General features: G+C 44.8%; 1 protein-coding gene across 1 annotated transcript; it reads right to left on the bottom strand.

Annotated features, from left to right (window-relative positions):
- Positions 1-5269: 5269 nt before the first annotated feature.
- On the bottom strand, positions 5270-9256 carry si:ch211-152f22.4 (uncharacterized). The gene is made up of 3 exons (XM_061033975.1): positions 9110-9256; positions 8918-9001; positions 5270-8396 (listed from the first exon to the last, which is right to left on the bottom strand). Exons 1-3 carry the CDS (start codon positions 9117-9119, stop codon positions 7009-7011), a joined length of 1482 nt encoding a protein of 493 aa, XP_060889958.1. The 5' UTR covers positions 9120-9256; the 3' UTR covers positions 5270-7008.
- Positions 9257-22500: the final 13244 nt, after the last annotated feature.

Here is a 22500-nt window from a genome sequence, read left to right as displayed (position 1 = left end):
GACAAGACTGAAGTTATTGTGCTGGGCCCTAAGAACCCCAGAGAGACTTTTTCTAGTGATTTGACTGTCCTTAGTGACATCAGCCTGGCATCTAGCACCACTGTTAGGAATCTAGGAGTTCTATTTGATCAAGATATGTCTTTTAGCTCTCACATCAGTCAAGTTTCAAGAACAGCCTATTTTCACCTTCGTAATATATCCAAGATCAGGAATATCCTGTCGCAAAGTGATGCAGAAAAACTAGTTCATGCATTTGTTACCTCCAGACTGGATTATTGTAACTCTCTTTTGTCTGGGTGCTCTGGTAAGTCTCTAAAGACTCTTCAACTAGTCCAGAATGCTGCAGCTCGTGTACTGACCAGAACCAGGAAATGGGACCACATCACTCCTGTCCTGGCTTCTCTGCACTGGCTCCCTATACAGTCTAGAATAGAATTCAAGATCCTTCTTCTCACTTACAAAGCTCTAAATGGCCAGGCACCATCTTACCTTAAAGAGCTACTAGTGCCGTACTGTCCCTCGAGAACATTACGGTCCCAGAATGCAGGCCTGCTAGTGGTACCTACAGTCTTTAAGTGTACTATGGGGGGTAAAGCCTTCAGTTATCGGGCTCCTCTCCTCTGGAATCGTCTTCCAGCCGGGGTCCAGGAGGCAGACACAGTCTGTATTTTTAAGAATAGACTTAAATAAATCTTATAGTTAGGGCTGGTGCTGGTGTAGACCAGCTCTTAGTTATGCTGCTATAGGCTTAGACTACCGGGGGAACTGGCACCTTGAGCTCCTCTCTCTCTCTCTCTCTCTCTCTCTCTCTCTCTGCATATACAGTACATCATATTACTGCATGTATCTATCTGTAAATCTCAGTCACTAACCACCTAATTTCCTGGGAGTTCTTGAGCTCTCTTAGGCTCCTCGAGATCGTTGGTTGACGGCCTGCCAGAACAATTGATTGATTGATTGCTTGATAATATAGACCCTGAATTACACACCAACAGGTGTGTGGCAGAGTGGGGATGCAGTGTGCTCGCCGCAGAGCAGAAGGGGAGCGCACACCAGAAAATAGCAATGGTCTGAAAAATCACTGAGCTACTTTTTGGATGCACAGTTTGTTTGTATGTGTCCACTGTTCAGTAGAAAGCTCTGACCTTTCTCCTGCTGAGGAGGAGACGAGCAGCACAGAAGAAGAAGAGGGCGTGGCTTCATGAGATCCTCAGGACACGACAGGATGTGGGAGAGTCTCGGCTCGTCCAGGAGCTGCAGCTCTATAACGACCGCTTCATGAGTATGATACACATCACTGCTCTGTTTTAAGCCTGGCTCACACTGTACGATTTAACCCCCGATTTTATAAAAGTCGGGGTGGCATGTCAGCTCACACTGTACGAGTGAAATCAGGACGGAGCGTTGACAATTGTTAATTAAGTTTCATTTGAAAAAAACAAAGGACGACGGTTGGTGAAAGAGAAGGAAGTGGAAGTTGTTGTAGGATAGAGGAAAGTTGACACAATCGTAGATATATGGCTACAAGTTTCAGAAAAGTGCTTCACTGATGATCTGTACTGAAAAATCAAACAAGAAAAACGCCGGGTTGCGTCCTGCCACTGGTCGCCATGACTACAGTCACACACAACTTCTGTCGGTTCCTTTTATGACGTAATCGTCAAGATTTTAAATTCTAAATATCAATATAATATAATATATATTGGGCGACAGTAGCTCAGTCTGTAGGGACTTGGGTTGGGAATCGGAGGGTCGCCGGTTCAAGTCCCGGTGCGGACCAAATATGGAAGTTGGTCTGGTAGCTGGAGAGGCACCAAACCCCCTCCCCACCACCAGCTCACACACTCTGACATCTCTCAACTTGACACCATCAACCATTCCATCCTTCTCTCCCGCCTTGAAACCACCTTCAACATCACTGGCACTGCACTCTCCTGGCTCAAATCATACCTCTCTGACAGATACCAGTTCATCAGCATTAACCACTGCAAATCCCCCACTGCTCCTCTCTCCCAAGGTGTTCCCCAAGGTTCTGTACAAGGTCCCCTCCTCTTCATCATGTACATGCCCCCCCTTGGTCACATCATCCGCCGCCATGGTCTCCAGTTTCACTGCTTTGCCGACGACATCCAGCTCCACATCGCCACCCAAGCCATCACTCCTGCCGCTCACTCAATCCTCACTGACTGCATCACAGAAATAAAATCCTGGCTTCAAACCAACTTTCTCAAACTCAACTGCGACAAATCAGAAGTCGTCATCATCTGCCCCAAATCCCTCATCAAATCCACCAACAACTTCTCCCTCACCATCGATGGCTCCACAGTGCTCCCTTCCCCCCACATCCGTAACCTTGGTGTCATCTTTGACCAAACCCTCTCCTACGACAAACACATTAAACAAATCACCAAAACAGTCTTTTTCCACCTCAGAAACATCGCCCGCCTCCGCCCATCCCTCTCATTTTCAGCTGCCGAGACCCTCACCCACGCATTCATCACCTCCAGATTAGACTACTGCAACAGTCTCCTCTACAGATCACCATCACACTCACTCAAGAACTTCAATACATTCAGAACTCCGCTGCTCGTCTCCTCACACACTCCCTCACCAGAGACCACATCACCCCCGTTCTTCATGACCTCCACTGGCTCCCCATCCCCTAGACCACATCACCCCCGTTCTTCATGACCTCCACTGGCTCCCCATCCCCTAGACCACATCACCCCCGTCCTTCATGACCTCCACTGGCTCCCCATCCCCTAGACCACGTCACCCCCATTCTTCATGACCTCCACTGGCTCCCCATCCCCCAGCGTATGCAGTTCAAGCTCCTCATCCTCACTTACAAAGCCCTTCACAACCTGGCTCCCACCTACCTGTCTCACCTCCTCCACCGACACACTCCCACCTTCACTCTCAGGTCTGCAGATGCAAACCTCCTGTCCCCCCCCCCTGCAGGACAAACTATCGGTCCTGGGGGGACAGGGCTTTCTCCATTGCTGCTCCCACCCTCTGGAACTCACTCCCAAAAAACATCTCTGAGACTCCCCCACACTCACTTCCTACAAGAAATCCCTCAAAACTCACCTCTTCAGCACTGCCTACAACCACTCCCCCCCCCCACATTACTTCTTCGTTGTACTGTCCTCGTTGATTTTAAGACCAACTGGGGGAACAAGACAAAAGAAATGCGATAAAAGAGCTAAAGCAGGAGCTCAATGCAGCCCGAACATCCTGTTCTGCTGCTCAACTGGAAGCCCTCCTGGACAAGTACATCAACTACAAACCTACTTCAGAGGATTCCAACCCTTTTGCCTGGTGGAGGAACACAGGAAAGACCAAATTTGATGAATTAAGCAGGCTTGCTCTGAAGAAACTTGGGATCGTCTCCACAGCTGTGCCCTTAGAGAGAGCTTTCTCCTCAGCAGGTGTTCAGTTCTGCAACAACAGGAGCTCCATCGAGCCAGAAAACCTCAACATGATCCTGTTCCTCCACAGCAACTGGCCAGACATGTAGATACCAGTCTACCAAGAGCTTCCCATTTGTGACCACTATTATGTTTTTCTAAAATGTTGTGTAATGATGCAGCATGGGCAACACAAAAACGTAAAAAATATCAGATCAACTGTTGGACACTGAAGCTTCGTTTCCACCAAGCGGTCCAGTTCAGTGCGGTTCTGTACACACACACTGTTTATTGGCGTTTCCACCATCAAAAACAATCAGTGCTGTCATACTTTTTTGCTCCCTTTCTGATGGGGCCAAGCGTACCGATCCGACCCTAAGGGGCGGAGCCAGACACACTGCAGTCCATTGATTGGTTGAAATAATCATCACTTCCCATGCAACAGCGGTAATAAAGGACAAACACCAAATGTGCCATGTTTAAATATCCCGTGGTGGATTTGCAGAGAGTCATTTGAAGCTATTTTTCCTTGCAGCCTTTCCTCAAATAAAGCTTGTCTTCCTCTTGAGATGAACATGCCATGAAGAACAAACACAAGGTGATGGATGTCCTCTATTGTTGCCCCTCGTTGTACTCTGTCAGGTTCTTCAGTAGCTGATGCAGCTATCCCCATCCGGCTTACACCTTACTTACCAAGTAAGCGTTCTGTCGGCGGTGGAGACGCAAGCAAGATCAGGGTTTACCGTTCCAGACTGTGGCAAAATGAACTGAATCGTACCGGACCACTTGGATCTTTAGCTTAAGTTTTATTATAATAACCGTTTTCCTCTTTGTACTAAAAAAAGATCAAGAATCTAAAATATTTCCTGTTCACACGGTAACGATAAAATTCAAATTGTTTATTTTTCCAGACATATATAAAGGTGGTTCTTGCAGACTTTATTATGATTGGTCTGAGTACCGTTCTTTGTGAGTTAAAGGCAGGGTTGGTCATTTTCTAAAACTAGCATGATTCTGAAAGTAGCATTCCCTCAGTGCTCCATCTGCACCCCCCTCCCCCTCCCCTCTGTCCTCCCTCTAAAGCCACACCCCCTCCCCTCTGTCCTCCCTCTAAAGCCACACCCCCTCCCCTCTGTGCTCCCTCTAAAGCCACGCCCCCTCACTCACGTGCTCGAGCGCCGTCTCTCCAGAAGTGGAACTCAGTTCATCTCTGTCATTGTGTAGAAACGTCGTCTCATGTCTCATTCAGCGGTCAGTAAACTCGCAGTATAAACTCCTAAAGTCATCGGTGACGAGCTCTGAGTGTGAGCTAGAACACGCAAGAGGTAGAGAGCGAGCAGGGAGACAGGGAGGCGCCTGATTGGTTCATCAGATTGGTACCTTGTGGCAGACATTGGTGGAAGTTTTTACTTCGACTGAGAGTTCTCTCCTTTTTCAGAGAACATGAGTTATTAATTTCTGTCAGGACCTAAAGACAATTTCAATCATGATCTTAAAAAGTGGATCTGGAGGAAATGACCAACCCTGACTTTGATGTTTAACAGCTTTTTGCCTTTGGTGACTTTATTTCAAGGTAAATCCAAAGATAAGTTGGTATTTTGTCCATGACCTCGTTTAAATAATCTCCTTCTGTCTTTTGTTTTTGTTTTATAAATTGTGTTTTTTTTAATTTGCTGTTTTGTTTCGTGACATGTTTGGCACTTCAGAGCCACCGTATAAAACTACTAACGACCTGTGATGAAGAGGTTCATTAATGAAAGCACATCAGACTCTGTGTTCTGAGTCGTGTTGTCGCCCCCTGCTGGCTGCAGGATGAACTCTCTCTGCACGCTCAGAAACATAACAGCACGGACACTTCATCTGAAAACCAACTTTTATTTTCCCAAAACATTAAAAACATTACATGATGATTTTTGCTGATTATAAGTTTATCAAACTTTTCTTATTGACTTTAAACATTTAAAATCTCGTCTTTAAGCTCCTCCTCCTCTGATTGCTGTTTCCATGGTGATTGTCTCTCAGATCAGGTTTCAGATCCTGCTTTAGTTATTGATGAGGAAATGCACACATCCATGTCCAGCTGCTCCGTTTCTTCCTTCCCTCTGCTGCCCTCTGGTGTTCACCGTGTGTAACTACAGCACTCTCATGGCTTCTCTTTTCAGGAGTGTTTAACTTTAAGGTCTTTGCTGTTTGGTGACATAAAATCTGCTCTTAGAAGAACAACAGAACCCGAGAATATTAATTTCTTGGTCATGGACAAAATACCAACTTATCTTTGGATTTACATTGAAATAAAGTCACCAAAGGCAAAAAGTCAAATCAGTTTCAGTTGTAAATATGAAAAATGCATACTCTTTTTTTCTTAGATAAACATATAAACTGTTAAACATTACCTCACAGATAACAGCACTCAGACCAATCATATTAATGTCTGCAAGAACCACCTTTATATGTCTGGATGAATATACTATTTGAATTATATTGTAACCGTGTGAACGTCGATAATATTTGAGATTCTTGATCTTTATTTGTACAAAAAGGAAAACAATTAACTGATCAGAGCGATCAGGGACTAATTGAGTGCAAAGTTATTGGGGACTTAATAAGTGCAGCCCAATCAAGGACTAAAATGAGCGCAGAGCAAATATGGAGAGCGCGTACAAGCAAAATCCAACAGCGCACGTTGCTAGGTGACCAAAACAATAGTTGAGAAAATAGCTCGAGAGAATAGCTTCTGCCACAGCAATTTGTAGATCTATGTGTCCACTAGTGAGAAAAAAGCGCCGACTTTTCTTCTGCTGCGGAGGGGGAGACAGGCAGCAAAGAAAAAGAGGGTGTGTGTTCATGAAATCATCAGGATGTGGGAGAGTTTCAGGTCGTTCAGGAGCTGCAGCTCTATAACGACCTCTTTACGAGCATGACACACATTACTGCTGTTTTAAACACACCTGGTACGCTCTTTCTTGCCGATGTCTCGGTAGGTCTTTAAACTAGAGCTCAGGAAAGTGAGACACGTTTGTTGTGATCTGAGTTACCCTCCTATTGGATGAGCGGAGGTGACGTCACAGAGCAAGTAGAAAATGTTTTAACTTTCGCCAAGCACGCAAGAGTGACAAGCGGGACGCTGTGCTGCGATCAACTCGGCGGCACGGAGATACACTCTTGCGCAGAGCAACACAATAGACAGTGGATGGGCTTGACAGTGGATGGGCTTGACAGTGGATGGGCTTGACAGCGGTGCGCAGAGCCCAGCTATCTGAAAGGCCCTTAAAACGAGGGCAGAGCCATTAGGGACTCAAATCAGCGCAGAGATTAAAACGAGTGCAGTGCAGGTTTATAAAGCAGTTAAATAGTGACAAATAAGACTGGATAGGCACTGGACAATAATTTGTCTTTACATTTTTGCCATGGTATTTTAGGAACCTGATGTTAGTTCTATTCTTATTTTTTGTGGACATTATTTGTCGTTTTATGTGAATAATGTTGATTGTTGTTCTTTTATGGCTACAGCATGGCTGAAGAGCCTGAGACCAATTTCTTACTTTAGGTTAATCTTGATCTCGATCTTATCAGCTCAAAGAGCTTGGTAGACTGGTATCTACATGTCTGGCCAGTTGCTGTGGAGGAACAGGATCATGTTGAGGTTTTCTGGCTCGATGGAGCTCCTGTTGTTGCAGAACTGAACACCTGCTGAGGAGAAAGCGCTCTCTAAGGGCACAGCTGTGGAGACGATCCCAAGTTTCTTCAGAGCAAGCCTGCTTAATTCATCAAATTTGGTCTTTCCTGTGTTCCTCCACCAGGCAAAAGGGTTGGAATCCTCTGAAGTAGGTTTGTAGTTGATGTACTTGTCCAGGAGGGCTTCCAGTTGAGCAGCAGAACAGGATGTTCGGGCTGCATTGAGCTCCTGCTTTAGCTCTTTTATCGCATTTTTTTTGTTTTGCTCCCCAAGCTTGTCTTTGTATCTCGGGTCGAGGAATGTCATGAGAGCCAATCGGTGCTTGTTGATGTCTCCAAACTCCTTCTGGCATTTTGAATGTAATATTTTAGCAACATTGTTCCCTTTCTTCTTTTCTGTTTGAAGATCGTCCATGATCGTCTTCAGCAGCGGCAGCATTCCTGAAATGGACTGGAATCCCTCCCCTTTCATCAAGGACGTGGCTTTCTTCAGCGGTTTCAGAGCCGATATGATGTTCTGGATTTTCTCGGATTCAGTTTCATCAAGAATTAAATTTTTCGTATTTTTCCGGACTAAAACCATCCCTATCGCCTCGTGCTGCAGAATCAGTCCTTCAAGCATGTCTAACCAGAGAAGCCATCTGTCCCCGCAGGGCAGGATCAGCTCGACTTGTTCCATCTCCAACTTCTTTTGAATCTCTCTGAGCCTCTCCTCTGCCTCAGAATCAAACTTAAAGAATCTGACGATGTCCCGACACTTTCTAAAAACATCGGACAGCTCATCCTGACTCATCAGATCCTTGAACATCACATTCAGTGTGTCTGCAAAGCAAGGCATGTCCGTCCATTTGGTTTTGACTCCTTTCAGTTGTGGCAGGCCAGCTCTGACAACACAGTGGACCTTTCCTTTCAGGCCCCAAGCCTCCATGACAGCAGAGAGCTGCTTTTGAATGGCTGCAGACTCATCTTCAATGAGGCCTTTAGTTTCAAGCAGGTAGGATTTGAGATTCCCAAGGTTGTCCACAAAATGGCAGCCGACCGTCAGGAGGGAGTCTTCAGCCCTGTGAGACCACGACTCACATGTCAGCACAATGTCATCAGCAGACGCGAAGGTGGATTGCAGCTCGTTTCGTTTTTCATTGTAGACTCTGACTAACTCCGAGCGGATCACAGACTTGTTTGGAAGAGATGAGTTTTGTGCCATCACAAAATCCCTGAAGCTTTTAGTTACAGCTGATTCCAGGGACTGTGTAGTGGATACAATCATCTTCAACAGGCGTCTTTTACTTGTGAACATCTCCTGGTTCCCCTCTGTTGAAGAAAAAAGAGTTCATGATATATTTTTTTAAAGATATTTTTACATAATTTATATTACTGGAGGTGATCCACTCATCTCTACAGATTAGTTTGTGTGTCTGCTAGGTCTGTAAAGGTTTTTGTATTCATCCTGAACTGTCATGGTAAGGACGGCACGGTTCAGGGCATGGGGTCATACTACGTCAGTCATAATACGTCTGACTAGAGCAAAACGGTAGTCACACATGGCAGTATACAAACCCCAATCCAGGTGCCGCTACCCAGAAGAAAAAGTTATTTCTGTTCTACAAGTTGATCTTTCAACTTAGAGCTCTAAAACGTTGATATATATTGGTTTTGTATTGTCCACAGGCACTGCCAATGCAAAAAAGCTGTCTGTGGACACAGGCCCTAACAAGTTTTGAAGCTGGAGATATTTAGAGACTACGGCTTTTTATTACCTCAACAGGTTATACACCATCATGACATGTCTAGTCAGGCTTTAGTGTGTGTGTGTGTGAGTGTGTGTGTGTTACCTCTCTGCTGGACGCGATCCCGTCTCGTAGCCTGAAGATTGTTCCGGCTGTGTCCTCCCCTCCGCCGGTTGGGTCTCCCTCTTACTGAACAAGATGGAAAAAAACAAAACAAATTGAGAACAAGATGTATTAAAAATGTTCTACGTCCAAGTGGCTGAGATCAAGTTTGTTTCATGTTTCTAAAATAGTCACCTGCGCTCATTTCTGCTCCTCTGTCTGCAGACTGCGGTTAATGATATGAAAGTTGAAGTCAATGTTGCTGCAGCTTCCTCTCTCTCCGTCTCACTATCTGTGACTGTCTCTCTCTTTGTCCTCTTTTAAGTCTTTCTTCTCTGCTCTGACTGATGCAACCGATGATATGATTGGATGTGTTATAATAAGGCTCCACCCATGACGTGATGACTGAAAGTGAAACTTAAGGAAACAAAAGGGAAGTTTCGATGGAGAGTGTGACGGAGCGGCTCCGTCACTGACTGCAGTCAGCGCACACACCAACACACACACCAACACACACACTGACACACACTGACACACACACATCCGCCAAACTTTTCCCTCTGCCAGTGCGCCTATAATCATTCAGTAAATCACACCATCATCCTCCTTTCCCTCTCAGCTTCATAGCGCGATTAAGGGTGCACACTTGGAAGTGCTATTTTTTGTATCACACATATATATATATATACATATATATATACATACATATATGTATATATATATATATATATACATATATGTATATATATATATATATATATACATATATGTATATATATATATATATATATATATATATATATATATATACAGATTCAGAGTGGTATTACCGTTGGTGCGTTGCATATGCGCTCCGCGGTGTCCCGTTTGTTCCAAACAGAGGCGGCCCATTTCCGCATACTAAATAGGCGGATGGAGCGCGCATAGGTGATCACATGATTGATTGATTAATTAAATGTTTGTATTGAAAGTTTCGCCACCAATACAGTACAGTGGTGGTACTAAAATAGGGATGAGAATGGGTAATTTAGGGGTGAGTGAACCATGTTAATTTAACAGAGTGTAAATTGCTCATTCATGATATAATGTGTTTCTTTAAAAATGTTAGGCAATTTATAACGCCCAGTGGGAGGGGCTTGTTGTGTTTAAAAGAGAGCTGCTTGCTGCTTTCAGGCAGTCTAGGACGGTTACAGTGAAGGTAACATGTTAGAGCGAGAGTTTATTTTCTTGAAGTACAGTTTGTTTGCTGTTTGTTTGGATTTTGTTTTTGGACGACTTTTGTTTTGTAAATAGTTTAAATAGTCTAAACATCCTTTTTTTCCTGTTTTTGCATTTTTGCATTTTTTGTAAATATCTATCACTGCACTTTGGGAGGCCGGCAAAAATAAAACCACTTCACTTACAGTCTGCGACTACGCCTGTTTTTAAGTTTCGGGTGGATTGCCAGAGGACCCCGTCACAGAGAGGTACCAAGTCAGCTTGTGAATACTGCCAAGGTTCCCTGAGAAAGATACTGAACCATCAACAACTCTGCTTGATTCCTGTGTCGACATCTTTGTATGTCAGGCAGAAACGTAGACAGTGTTCGGTATTTTATTTTGTTTTTATCACGTTTTGAAGTCAGCTTTTTACACTACATTTTTATAATCAGATTATCTTATTGTAACTTTTTTGTTTAGCCAAAAGTTTGAGCCATCAGACTCGGAGATCATCTTTTTTTTACCCCTCTGCTTCCGCGTTCTGGAAGTCCACTGTCATCTCAGTTGGTGATCCACTGACAGGTGGAGGCCGGCACTGTGAGATGGGTGATGGTATATCCGGGATGATAGTGTTGAACGCCGAGCTGAAGTCCAAAAACAGGATCCTAGCCCTAACCCCGTTTCTGCATGTGTTATAATAAGGCTTCACCCACAAAACAGAACACAGACAGAGCAAACTGTGAGCCTGAATAGATCACAACTAGGCAAGACCAGAAGGCGACTCTGAGTCTGCCGGCAAGATAATTGATTATTATTATAATTTGGGGGTGGCAGTAGCAGTATATAGGGACTTTAAAGGTTTAAGTCCATGGTGCGTACCAAAGTAAAGAAGTTGGTCTGGTTGCTGGAGAGGTGCCAAGCCACTTTCGGAGTACTGACAAGGTTCCCTTGAGCAAGGCATCAAGACCCAACAACTCTGGTGTGCTCCCTGAATAACAGCCCCACCCTGCTACACACCTGAAGTTATAATTAAGGGCCTTTCAGATAGGACGCAGTGGGTGCTGCTCGCCGCTGTCAGGCCCATTGATTGTCTGTTGTGTTGCTCTGCGCAGGAGTGTATCTCATCGCCGCAGAGTTCAGCGCAGGGTCGTGCTTGCCTTTCTTGTGTGCTGCGTGGAAGTTAAAACATTTTCTACTCGGGCGCAGCGCTCCCTGACATCACCTCCACGCATCCAATAGGAGGGTAACTCAGATCACAGCAAACATGTCTCACTTTCCTGAGCTCTAGTTTAAAGACCTGCCGGGACATGGGCCAGAAAACTCTAGTTTGTAATGATGTCTGACAGTTTGGGCGTACCAGGTGTTGGGCCTCAGCCATGTGTGCTGGACAAAGGACTCAGGCCTGTATCGCAGTTCTCAAGCCTGACTAGAGTTATTTTGGAGGGAACTATACAAAGGAGTCTTAGCCCAGCACCCCCCTAACAGCAACTAACAAATAGGTGTGAAAAGTGAGGTGGGATGGGGGGTGTCTGAATTCTCTATCCTCATTGGAGGAGGCCTGAGGTAAACCCACAGGCAGCTCCAGTCTTTAAAAGCAATCACCAGGCATTGCTTCCTTCTCTTCAAGTGTGGTCTGCCAACACCAGAGGACAGACTCTCCAACAAGATGGACTCCAGCATTTGAGACAAACCCTTTCCTCCTCTTGACTTACATAGGTTAAACTCTGAGGTTGCTCAGTATAGGTAGCTCTTCACATGCTGAATTCTAGCATCAGAGGATTCAGCTGACTACTTCCACGGCATATTTTTAGGAGTTTTGGGCGCAATCAGATGCTATCAGGTTTGAGCAAAAAGAAGAGTTTCTTTCCTTTGATTTTTCATAAGACGTCATTGAACGCAACTGGACAGGAGCGCTGAAGGAAGCCCACTGATCCTTGAATCCACAAGGATACATACATGTTGTCCACCATTTTGTCCATGTGACGAAGCCACATGGTGCATTGTCTCTCTCCACCATCTTGTTTTCTCTCTCTCTCTCTCTCTCCTTCTCTCCTCCACACACACACACACACACACACACACACACACACACACACACACACACACACACACACACACACACACACACACACACCTTCCACAAGCCTTGCTTGATAATGTTTGTTGCTTAGATTAGTTTATAATAGTTATTTGTTTGATTAAGTTCATTGATTTTGGATTGATGTTGCTTTGTTTAAATAAATTCTGTTATAATTTAAGAGAGCAGTTGTTTGTGATTACTGGTGTATTTGCATTGTGATATAAGCTGGGTGCGAGGGCTTTGTGTACGGATTTCACGCCTTCAATTTATTAAATATAGTTATTAATTATTAATAATATTACTAATTAAATAACTAATTTGAGACTGATTTTAGTGATATTTTGGTTATTTTTCCCTGATTTCAGGGTGGTGCCCCAAGAGTGATTAAACATAGTTTAATGATATTGTTATTTATATTAATAATAATAATTAAATATAATTATTAATAATCCTTGTGAGGAGAGATGCGAACCCCCAACTTTAGCTGTGATGTCCTGTGAAGACAAATAACAAAGAAAAAAAATAATGTAACTAATAATAATAATATTATAATTATAATAATAATATATAATGTTAAATCCTCAGTTATAGAAGAAGATGACAGAATTATATTGAGAGTAGATGCTTGGTTAAACTATTAGGCTGACAAACACGCTTTGATACTTAGTCCCCTCTTTGATTGTTATAATTTACCACTAAGCCTAAAATTCAGCAACATCGCAAAACACAAACAAATAAATTTGGGATGAGATTAAAGGGACAGAGAAATTAAGTAAACCACCAACCACCAGTTATTTGCATATGCTTACCATGTGCTGTCAAGGTTTTAGAGATCTTTGAGCATGAATGATGGCAGCTGTTTCTGGACGCACGTAGGAGGTGAAAGCAAAAGAAGACCAGCAGCCCAGTTGTTGCAGGGAAGCTGTAGACAGGCCTTGCATTGCAGCGCCGATTCTAAATGAATGGCCTGAATAATGTTTTGGTGATATGTTACATTTTTGAAGAGTCTGCTTTAAATGACAACTAAACTAAGAACTTGACATTGGATTATTGTCCGGAGTCAGGAAGAGGGGAGCCAATGAATGAAAAGGAGATCTGTTTTTTAAATGTTTACACATTGACTTAAAGGGACAAAACTCAGAATCAATGCGAGCAATGATAACGGAGCAGCTGCCTCCTGTTTTAGAGTGTTTTATAAACAAACTAAAAAAATCTGGGTGGAAATTTATATCCGAGACTGTGACATCTTTTGATGGATCGAAAGATATTGACGGAGTGTTAAATTCCCCGATCCTTAGAAACCCATAGAACGCTAACAAAAAACAACAATCCAATAGGGAATCAACGTAAGGAGAAAAACAACCCTGTCTTAAGGTTTAGAGCATTGAGTGCAGCATGAATGACATGATTTTTGGACAGGCAGAGCGACCTTTGTTTATGATTACAACTACTGCTTCATTGTCACACTGAACTGCGATGTGTTTGCAGCTCCAGGAATTCCCCCACACGTAGCATGCTACTGCTATGGGATAAATCTCGCGCAGAGGAGGAATTGAGTTTAGGGAAAGAACGAGGCCATTTGCTGGCAAACCACTGGCCTTGAAAATACCTCCCAAAACCTACGGAGGGAGCTGCGTCCGTAAAAAAAACTTGATGGAGTCAGAGGAATACACCACCCCGTTCCAATGGGTCAGTAAACTTGCCCAGAATCTCAGATCGGAGCGGCAGCCTTCATCTACCTGGATGACGTCATGCAGATTGCCCACAGAAGAAGCCATAGTCAGCAGTCTTGAAATGAACGAGCCGCCCTGGGGAATAACGCGCATCGTGAAATTGAAGTGGCCGAGGAGAGAGAGCATTTGCTGTTTCGTGACCTCTTTTGAATCAATGAATTGCTTGGATATTTCTCTAATGCGCTCTAACTTTTCGACTGGAAGTGAGGCTTTCATCTGTTCTGTATCGAGCGTAATGCCTAAAAACTCGAGGCGAGTAGCTGGGCCGATCGTTTTTTCCTCTGAGAGTGGAACACCTAGATGATTGAACACGCCTTTCAGTTTATTCAAAGATGAGCCGGATTTGTCGTGCGGAGGATCGATTAGCAGAAAATCGTCTAGAAGATGGAGGAGAGAGGGCACCCTGACCCTTTTTAAAAGAATCCAGCACAGAGCCTCGGAAACTTGGTTGAAAATGGATGGACTGCTTTTACACCCGAACGTGAGGCGCACAGCAAAATACAACTTGGATTCCCATTTTAAACCAAAGAGATGCCATTGCGATGGGTGAATTGAAACTATTTTAAAGGTGTCTGTGATGTCGGCTTTCGAGAGCTGCGCTCCCTGACCTGCTAGCTTAATAAGCTTGATGGCGTTGTCTACGGTTGAATAATGAAGAGAAGAAGGCTCGGCTGGAATGAGACTGTTTATGCTGGGAATAGGCCCGTTGTGAGGAGCTGAGAGATCGAATATTAGTCTTTTCTTTCCAGAGTATTTTCTTGTAGCAACACCTATGGGGCTAGAGCGGAACAATGGAAACGGAGAAGAATCATAAGGACCGATTAGGTACCCTTTATCCAGCTCCTTTTTTAAAGCTGCGACACTGATTCTGGATCCTTAAGGGAAGACTGGAGGTTTTTACACACACGAGAGGAAACCAGAGATGACCCAACCCCTACCCTAAACCCTTGGGACAGGCCAGACAGTAAATGATCCACAAATACATAATCGGGATGAGAAGACAGTTCAGATGTGAAAGCTGGGACATTTATTGGAGTCGATGGATGGGTTTTCAATAAGTCTTTGAACCACGTTGGTTTGGCGGACGATACCTTCGGGGACACACAGACTTCAGGTGAGCATCTCTGCACTGGCTGCAGATTTGGAGAAAAACACAATAGGGGTAAGAGCAAACATTTCCGTTGAAATTATTGCAAATGGGCTTGTTATTAAAAGAAAGCACCTTGCAGCCACGGCTGTCTCTTTTATCCCACGCTGATGAACCCATGTCATTTTGAGGTTTAGACGGGGCATTGAACCCTTGGGAGAAAAAAGGCACCGTAGGGCAGAGGGAGGCTGAATGGCCTATGTTGCCGCACGTGACGCATGATATGGTTTGAGAGCCTCTCATTATCATGACCAAAAGTTTGGTGTCCAGGACTGACCAATTCAGGCGTGAATTAGATTGTGAGATGTAGATGGCTGCTTTGCTGGAAAAACTTTTATGGTATTGGTAGAAAATGTTACCCCCGTACCTCATGTTTAGGTCGCCGATCAAGGCCAAATAAATGTCCAGTTCCTGTCTGCGTTCAGGAAAAACAGAGCAAATTACGTCTCTGTAAATGCCAAAAGCTATTATGAATTTGCCGATTGACATGTCTCTTGCCAGTCTGGGGTCTGCGGATTTAATTACAGAGCGAAGTGAAGTCTTCCCCCGATGCCACCTTGCTTTCACTCTGGGCAGATGGCAAAATTATGCTTATCAGGTTAATGTCTTTGCCTTGTAGTATTTTTGACCTTAATCAAGGGGAGATATTTGCAGTAAAAGGAACATATGGCCTACCTAGAATTGGAGCAGAGACAGCGGATGCCAGAGTCTACTGAGGCAGGGTAAGGGTGTTTGTGGTTGAAGATGAAGCCTGGTGAGCTGGTACCGGAGCCGTTGCATGAGTTAGCGAGAGATGAGATGTGAGCGTTGCTGATGATGACGCTGTATGTGTATTTTCCATGGCCCGAAGGCGATCGTTGATAGATTGCATGGAATTTTCTAAGGACTGAAGCGTGTAAGAAAGGACGTCCTCGGGAGGCGGAAAGCCTGGCACTGAATGATCGGAAAGAGTAGTACAAGCAGAGACATTCTTACGTTTGGCTGGTGGATCTGAGTGATTCAGTTTCTTTGATCGTTTTCGACTGGGAGGAGCATGAGGAGGATCAGGATCAGAAGTGGGCTCTCTCCGGATGGGGGTATCGAACACAACTTCATTAGCAAGAGCCTGTAACTGAGAAAGCTCCAGACCCGCAGCCTGGTTAATGCCTTGAGCTCTTAGCATCTCCAGGATCTCGACTTCTGATTCCTGATGCCAAGAAGCAATACAGATACTGCGCCGAGCTGCCTGTGGTGAAAAGGCTGTATCACGCAATTCCGCATTTTCGCGTTCAGAGTCTGAGTCTGACATAATTAACAGCCCGAACAAAAACAGCCAAGTGAAACTTAAGCTTGCCATAAACAATCCGAAATGAAGCGCACAAAACATCAGCATGAAGGGACTAAGGGAAAGAAAGAATCATATTTAAAAGGGGAGCAGAACGATGATTGGTTGAAAATAAGGGTGGAACACCATGCCATTGGTTAGGTGAGACAGCTGATTAACCAATGACAGCCCCCAGAAAATGACAGCTCAAGAATGACAGCGGAAACGAGAGTAAGCGTGCAAAAAAGATGAATGAGAAAGACCCGATCGTGAAGGCAGTTATATAGTCTTCCTTACTGAACTTACGCTAGAGCTTCATTTATTAATAATATAACCAAATTTGAGTAGATAAAACCCCAACACAGGTGTGTTTAAAACAGAGCAGTGATGTGTATCATACTCATGAAGCGGTCGTTATAGAGCTGCAGCTCCTGGACGAGCCGAGACTCTCCCACATCCTGTCGTGTCCTGAGGATCTCATGAAGCCACGCCCTCTTCTTCTTCTGTGCTGCTCGTCTCCTCCTCAGCAGGAGAAAGGTCAGAGCTTTCTACTGAACAGTGGACACATACAAACAAACTGTGCATCCAAAAAGTAGCTCAGTGATTTTTCAGACCATTGCTATTTTCTGGTGTGCGCTCCCCTTCTGCTCTGCGGCGAGCACACTGCATCCCCACTCTGTCTATATTATGTCTCTCTACAACAGAGTGTAAAGCCAGAATCTCCCCTGGGGGATTTATTAAGTAATCTAACTAAAATATAATGAAATAAGTGAATCTAAGAGCTGCTCAACTTTGACCTCTCTCATTTTAAAACACGTGGTGCTTAGTAAGAAGTGTGCTTACAGTAAAGAATGGTTTCTGGGGAGTGTTTTCCAAGTGTTTTTAATTACAGTAAATAAATGATGGTTCTCTGAGAACACACCTCTGCCAGGTATTCATCATAGAAACCCCCTGAGGCAGGTACCTGATTACAGGTGTTGGAGTTTGAAAGAGTGAAACTAAACACAGACTCACAGTGTTGGCATGAACCAGTTGTTGTCTGACCTTTGGATTCAACCAAGCCATAAGATCCTGTTTTGATATTCAAACACACACACACACACACACACACACACACACACACACACACACACACACACACACACACACAGATCCTGTTCACATGATGTTCTTTATTTAGTACATATTCCTGCTCTGTGGGTTGGTCGCAGTAAAAAGGATGATGGTGATGATATAGAAGAACTTCTGCATTAAACAGATTCTGATTCACAATCCAGAGTCTCTGAATATTACAGTTTTTTTTCCAATTGCTAAAACACAATTTTGCAAACTAGGCTGGTTTTATCAAAATACTTAACACAATTCACAAAACCACACACCCAAACTGCAAAATACCTCAAATATCCTGCAAAATGAAGCACTGCAACCAAAACTACATGTAGCATTATCAAAATCAAACTTTTGCACTAAATGGCACACACTTCATTCATATTACCAGATTTTTGTCTAACCAACTACACACTGTTGATCATAATGAAAAGCACTCTCATCTTTAGTATGCTTTGTCATAATACTAAAATAGTTCGAATTGCATTAAATTCTTCAGATTGTTCACATGCACAGAAATATTTACAGATACACACATACGCTGTTGAAACATTTATTTTTTTATTTTTCACCAAACAAGTCGGTGCTACATATACCAGGACAATAAAACATCCAGCCTCTCACACTGTCAGCCCATGATGACATGATCAACTAAGGTTGCTCTGATTTCATTTGAAAGTTGTTTTCTTCTTTGGCCATGAACTCCTCTACCAGCTCTACCTCTACCTCTCACTCTTCCTCTACCAGCTCTACCTCTCACTCTTCCTCTACCAGCTCTACCCCTACCTCTCACTCTTCCTCTACCAGCTCTACCCCTACCTCTAACTCTTCCTCTGCCATCTCTACCCCAACCTCTCACTCTTCCTCTACCAGCTCTACCCCTACCTCTCACTCTTCCTCTACCAGCTCTACCCCAACCTCTCACTCTTCCTCTACCAGCTCTACCCCTACCTCTCACTCTTCCTCTACCAGCTCTACCTCTACCTCTAACTCTTCCTCTACCAGCTCTACCCCTACCTCTCACTCTTCCTCTACCAGCTCTACCCCTACCTCTCACTCTTCCTCTACCAGCTCTACCCCTACCTCTCACTCTTCCTCTACCAGCTCTACCCCTACCTCTCACTCTTCCTCTACCAGCTCTACCTCTACCTCTTCCTCTACCAGCTCTACCCCTACCTCTCACTCTTCCTCTACCAGCTCTACCCCTACCTCTCACTCTTCCTCTACCAGCTCTACCTCTACCTCTCACTCTTCCTCTACCAGCTCTACCCCTACCTCTAACTCTTCCTCTACCAGCTCTACCTCTACCTCTCACTCTTCCTCTACCAGCTCTACCTCTACCTCTTCCTCTACCAGCTCTACCCCTACCTCTCACTCTTCCTCTACCAGCTCTACCCCTACCTCTCACTCTTCCTCTACCAGCTCTACCCCTACCTCTCACTCTTCCTCTACCAGCTCTACCTCTACCTCTCACTCTTCCTCTACCAGCTCTACCTCTACCTCTCACTCTTCCTCTACCAGCTCTACCTCTACCTCTAACTCTTCCTCTACCAGCTCTACCCCTACCTCTCACTCTTCCTCTACCAGCTCTACCCCTCCCTCTCACTCTTCCTCTACCAGCTCTACCTCTACCTCTCACTCTTCCTCTACCAGCTCTACCCCTACCTCTAACTCTTCCTCTACCAGCTCTACCCCTACCTCTCACTCTTCCTCTACCAGCTCTACCTCTACCTCTCACTCTTCCTCTACCAGCTCTACCTCTCACTCTTCCTCTACCAGCTCTACCTCTACCTCTCACTCTTCCTCTACCAGCTCTACCCCTCCCTCTAACTCTTCCTCTACCAGCTCTACCCCTACCTCTAACTCTTCCTCTACCAGCTCTACCCCTACCTCTCACTCTTCCTCTACCAGCTCTACCCCTACCTCTCACTCTTCCTCTACCAGCTCTACCCCTACCTTTCACTCTTCCTCTACCAGCTCTACCCTTACCTCTCACTCTTCCTCAACCAGCTCTACCCCTACCTCTCACTCTTCCTCTACCAGCTCTACTCCTCCCTCTCACTCTTCCTCAACCAGCTCTACCCTTACCTCTCACTCTTCCTCTGCCAGCTCTACTCCTCCCTCTCACTCTTCCTCAACCAGCTCTACCCCTCCCTCTCACTCTTCCTCTACCAGCTCTACCCCTACCTCTCACTCTTCCTCTACCAGCTCTACCCCTCCCTCTAACTCTTCCTCTGCCTTCTCTACCCCTACCTCTAACTCTTCCTCTACCAGCTCTACCCCTACCTCACACTCTTCCTCAACCAGCTCTACCTCTCACTCTTCCTCTACCAGCTCTACCCCTACCTCTCACTCTTCCTCTACCAGCTCTACCCCTACCTCTAACTCTTCCTCTACCAGCTCTACCCCTCCCTCTAACTCTTCCTCTGCCATCTCTACCCCTACCTCTCACTCTTCCTCTACCAGCTCTACCCCTACCTCTCACTCTTCCTCTACCAGCTCTACCCCTCCCTCTCACTCTTCCTCTACCAGCTCTACCTCTCACTCTTCCTCTACCAGCTCTACCCCTACCTCTCACTCTTCCTCTACCAGCTCTACCCCTACCTCTAACTCTTCCTCTACCAGCTCTACCCCTACCTCTAACTCTTCCTCTACCAGCTCTACCCCTACCTCTCACTCTTCCTCTACCAGCTCTACCCCTACCTCTAACTCTTCCTCTACCAGCTCTACCCCTACCTCTAACTCTTCCTCTACCAGCTCTACCCCTACCTCTCACTCTTCCTCTACCAGCTCTACCCCTACCTCTAACTCTTCCTCTACCAGCTCTACCTCTCACTCTTCCTCTACCAGCTCTACCCCTCCCTCTCACTCTTCCTCTACCAGCTCTACCCCTACCTCTAACTCTTCCTCTACCAGCTCTACCTCTCACTCTTCCTCTACCAGCTCTACCCCTACCTCTAACTCTTCCTCTACCAGCTCTACCTCTCACTCTTCCTCTACCAGCTCTACCCCTCCCTCTCACTCTTCCTCTATCAGCTCTACCCCTACCTCTAACTCTTCCTCTACCAGCTCTACCCCTACCTCTAACTCTTCCTCTACCAGCTCTACCCCTACCTCTCACTTCCTCTCCCTCTCACTCTTCCTCTCTCTGCAACCTCTTCCCTTGTTGTTGCTCACTTGTGGTCTTTTCATAGTGCTTACTTCCTGATTGAAGTGATAACAATTAACCATTGAGGTGTTTGGCCAATTAGCTCATGTAGTGTCATTTTGAATGGCAGTGTTTTGAAATGACAAACATGTGACTTTATGTCATATTGTTGTGTCTTATACAGAGAACCGTGTTCAGTGCATTTAAAAAGTGCCATTTTGAATTGCAAAATGTGTGTCAAGCAGAAAATGTGTTTAGACTTTTGGAGACTTGAGAAGAGGTTTTGCTCTCTGTGTGTCAGTTTAAATAATTGTGCTATGCATGTCATTTTAGTGTGTTAGCAATTGGAAAAAACTGTAAGAACAGGTGCAGTGATCAGTACAGACCAGCAGGTGTCACTGTTGTTTGAATGATTTTAAAGGATAGACCAGGCCAGTGAGTTTCTGCAGAGTCTGTTTCTAAGAGGTGAGCGTTAAGGTGTGCTGACCTCCTGCCATAACTATCCACCCAGTTACTGAACTCATGAAACCTCTATTAATTATTTATTATTCTTATAATGTAACCCCTATCCTCTGAAATCTTTAAATACAAATCAAACATCAGATCAACTTAAAGAGCGGTATGTAACTCTGACACCTAGTGTTTAAAATGGGTACTGCAGTCTAAATTCTAAACATCATATAGAGCTGTCTCCCCCCCCCTCCTCTCTAGAGTCCATGCTCACTCAGGTCACCATGTGGTGGACTCTGAAGCTTCAGTGTTTATCCAGCTCTGCATGGGTCTGTAAACCTTTCTGTGTTCTAACCTCTCTCCATTTTTCAAAAGCATCTCCAATATTGATCCTAGTTTGAGCACGTTTCTGCTCGTGGAGCTTATTAGAAACATGCAGAGGCTTTTTAGGTCGGGTACAATCACTTCTATCTGAACCACTTCTCTTGACCGCTTCCATCGCTGCAACACCTGTTGACCTGATAACTGCTCTCATATCTGACAAACAGAGGGGCGTCCAAACGGCCATGTGGGGGCGTGTCTTAAAAGCGCCTACCTTCTCTGGTCCAAACAAATCCAGAGCATTCAGGAGCAGAATCTAAAGTTAGAAGGAGGACATACTGGCTGCTGCATTGTTGTCAGAGAAGCCAGCACTTCAACATGTTTCCTTAATGATCAGATAGTAAGATACCTTTATCATCTCACTCTCTACACAGCTCACTGATTGGACCTTTAAGTAAAGTTCAGGAATCATTAAACTTATTTTAGACATCGACTCTGTAAACAATCTCAGTATCTTTTCTGGGATGGCACGCCGCGTGATTCACCGCTGCAGCTTTTATAAGAACAATCAATATTAACATTACACATACATGAGCACTGTTTCTGTGTCGGTGTTTGTGTGAAACTTTAAGTGATTAAAAACATTAAATTACCCAACACTGGATCTCAAGGACTTCTATTCATGTTGCCCTGGTAACCAAACAGGTATCCATAACGTTTGAACTTTGGCAAAGTGTCAGATCAGGAGGTAATCGTATGTTGGAGTGTGACGGAGCGGCTCCGTCACTGACTGCAGTCAGCGCGCACACGCTGACACACACGCTGACACACACACTGACACACACGCTGACACACACACACCAACACACACACTAACACACACACACCAACACACACACTGACACACACTGACACACACACATCCGCCAAACTTTTCCCTCTGCCAGTGCGCCTATAATCATTCAGTAAATCACACCATCATCCTCCTTTCCCTCTCAGTTTCATAGCGCGATTAAGGGTGCACACTTGGAAGTGCTATTTTTGTATCACACATATATATACAGATTCAGAGTGGTATTACCGTTGGTGCGTTGCATA

The sequence above is a fragment of the Labrus mixtus genome, unplaced genomic scaffold (assembly GCF_963584025.1).
Source record: "Labrus mixtus unplaced genomic scaffold, fLabMix1.1 SCAFFOLD_69, whole genome shotgun sequence".
Taxonomy (NCBI): Eukaryota; Metazoa; Chordata; class Actinopteri; order Labriformes; family Labridae; genus Labrus; species Labrus mixtus.
Note: the sequence above shows the minus strand (reverse complement) of the source record. Positions and strands in the feature narration are given on the sequence as shown.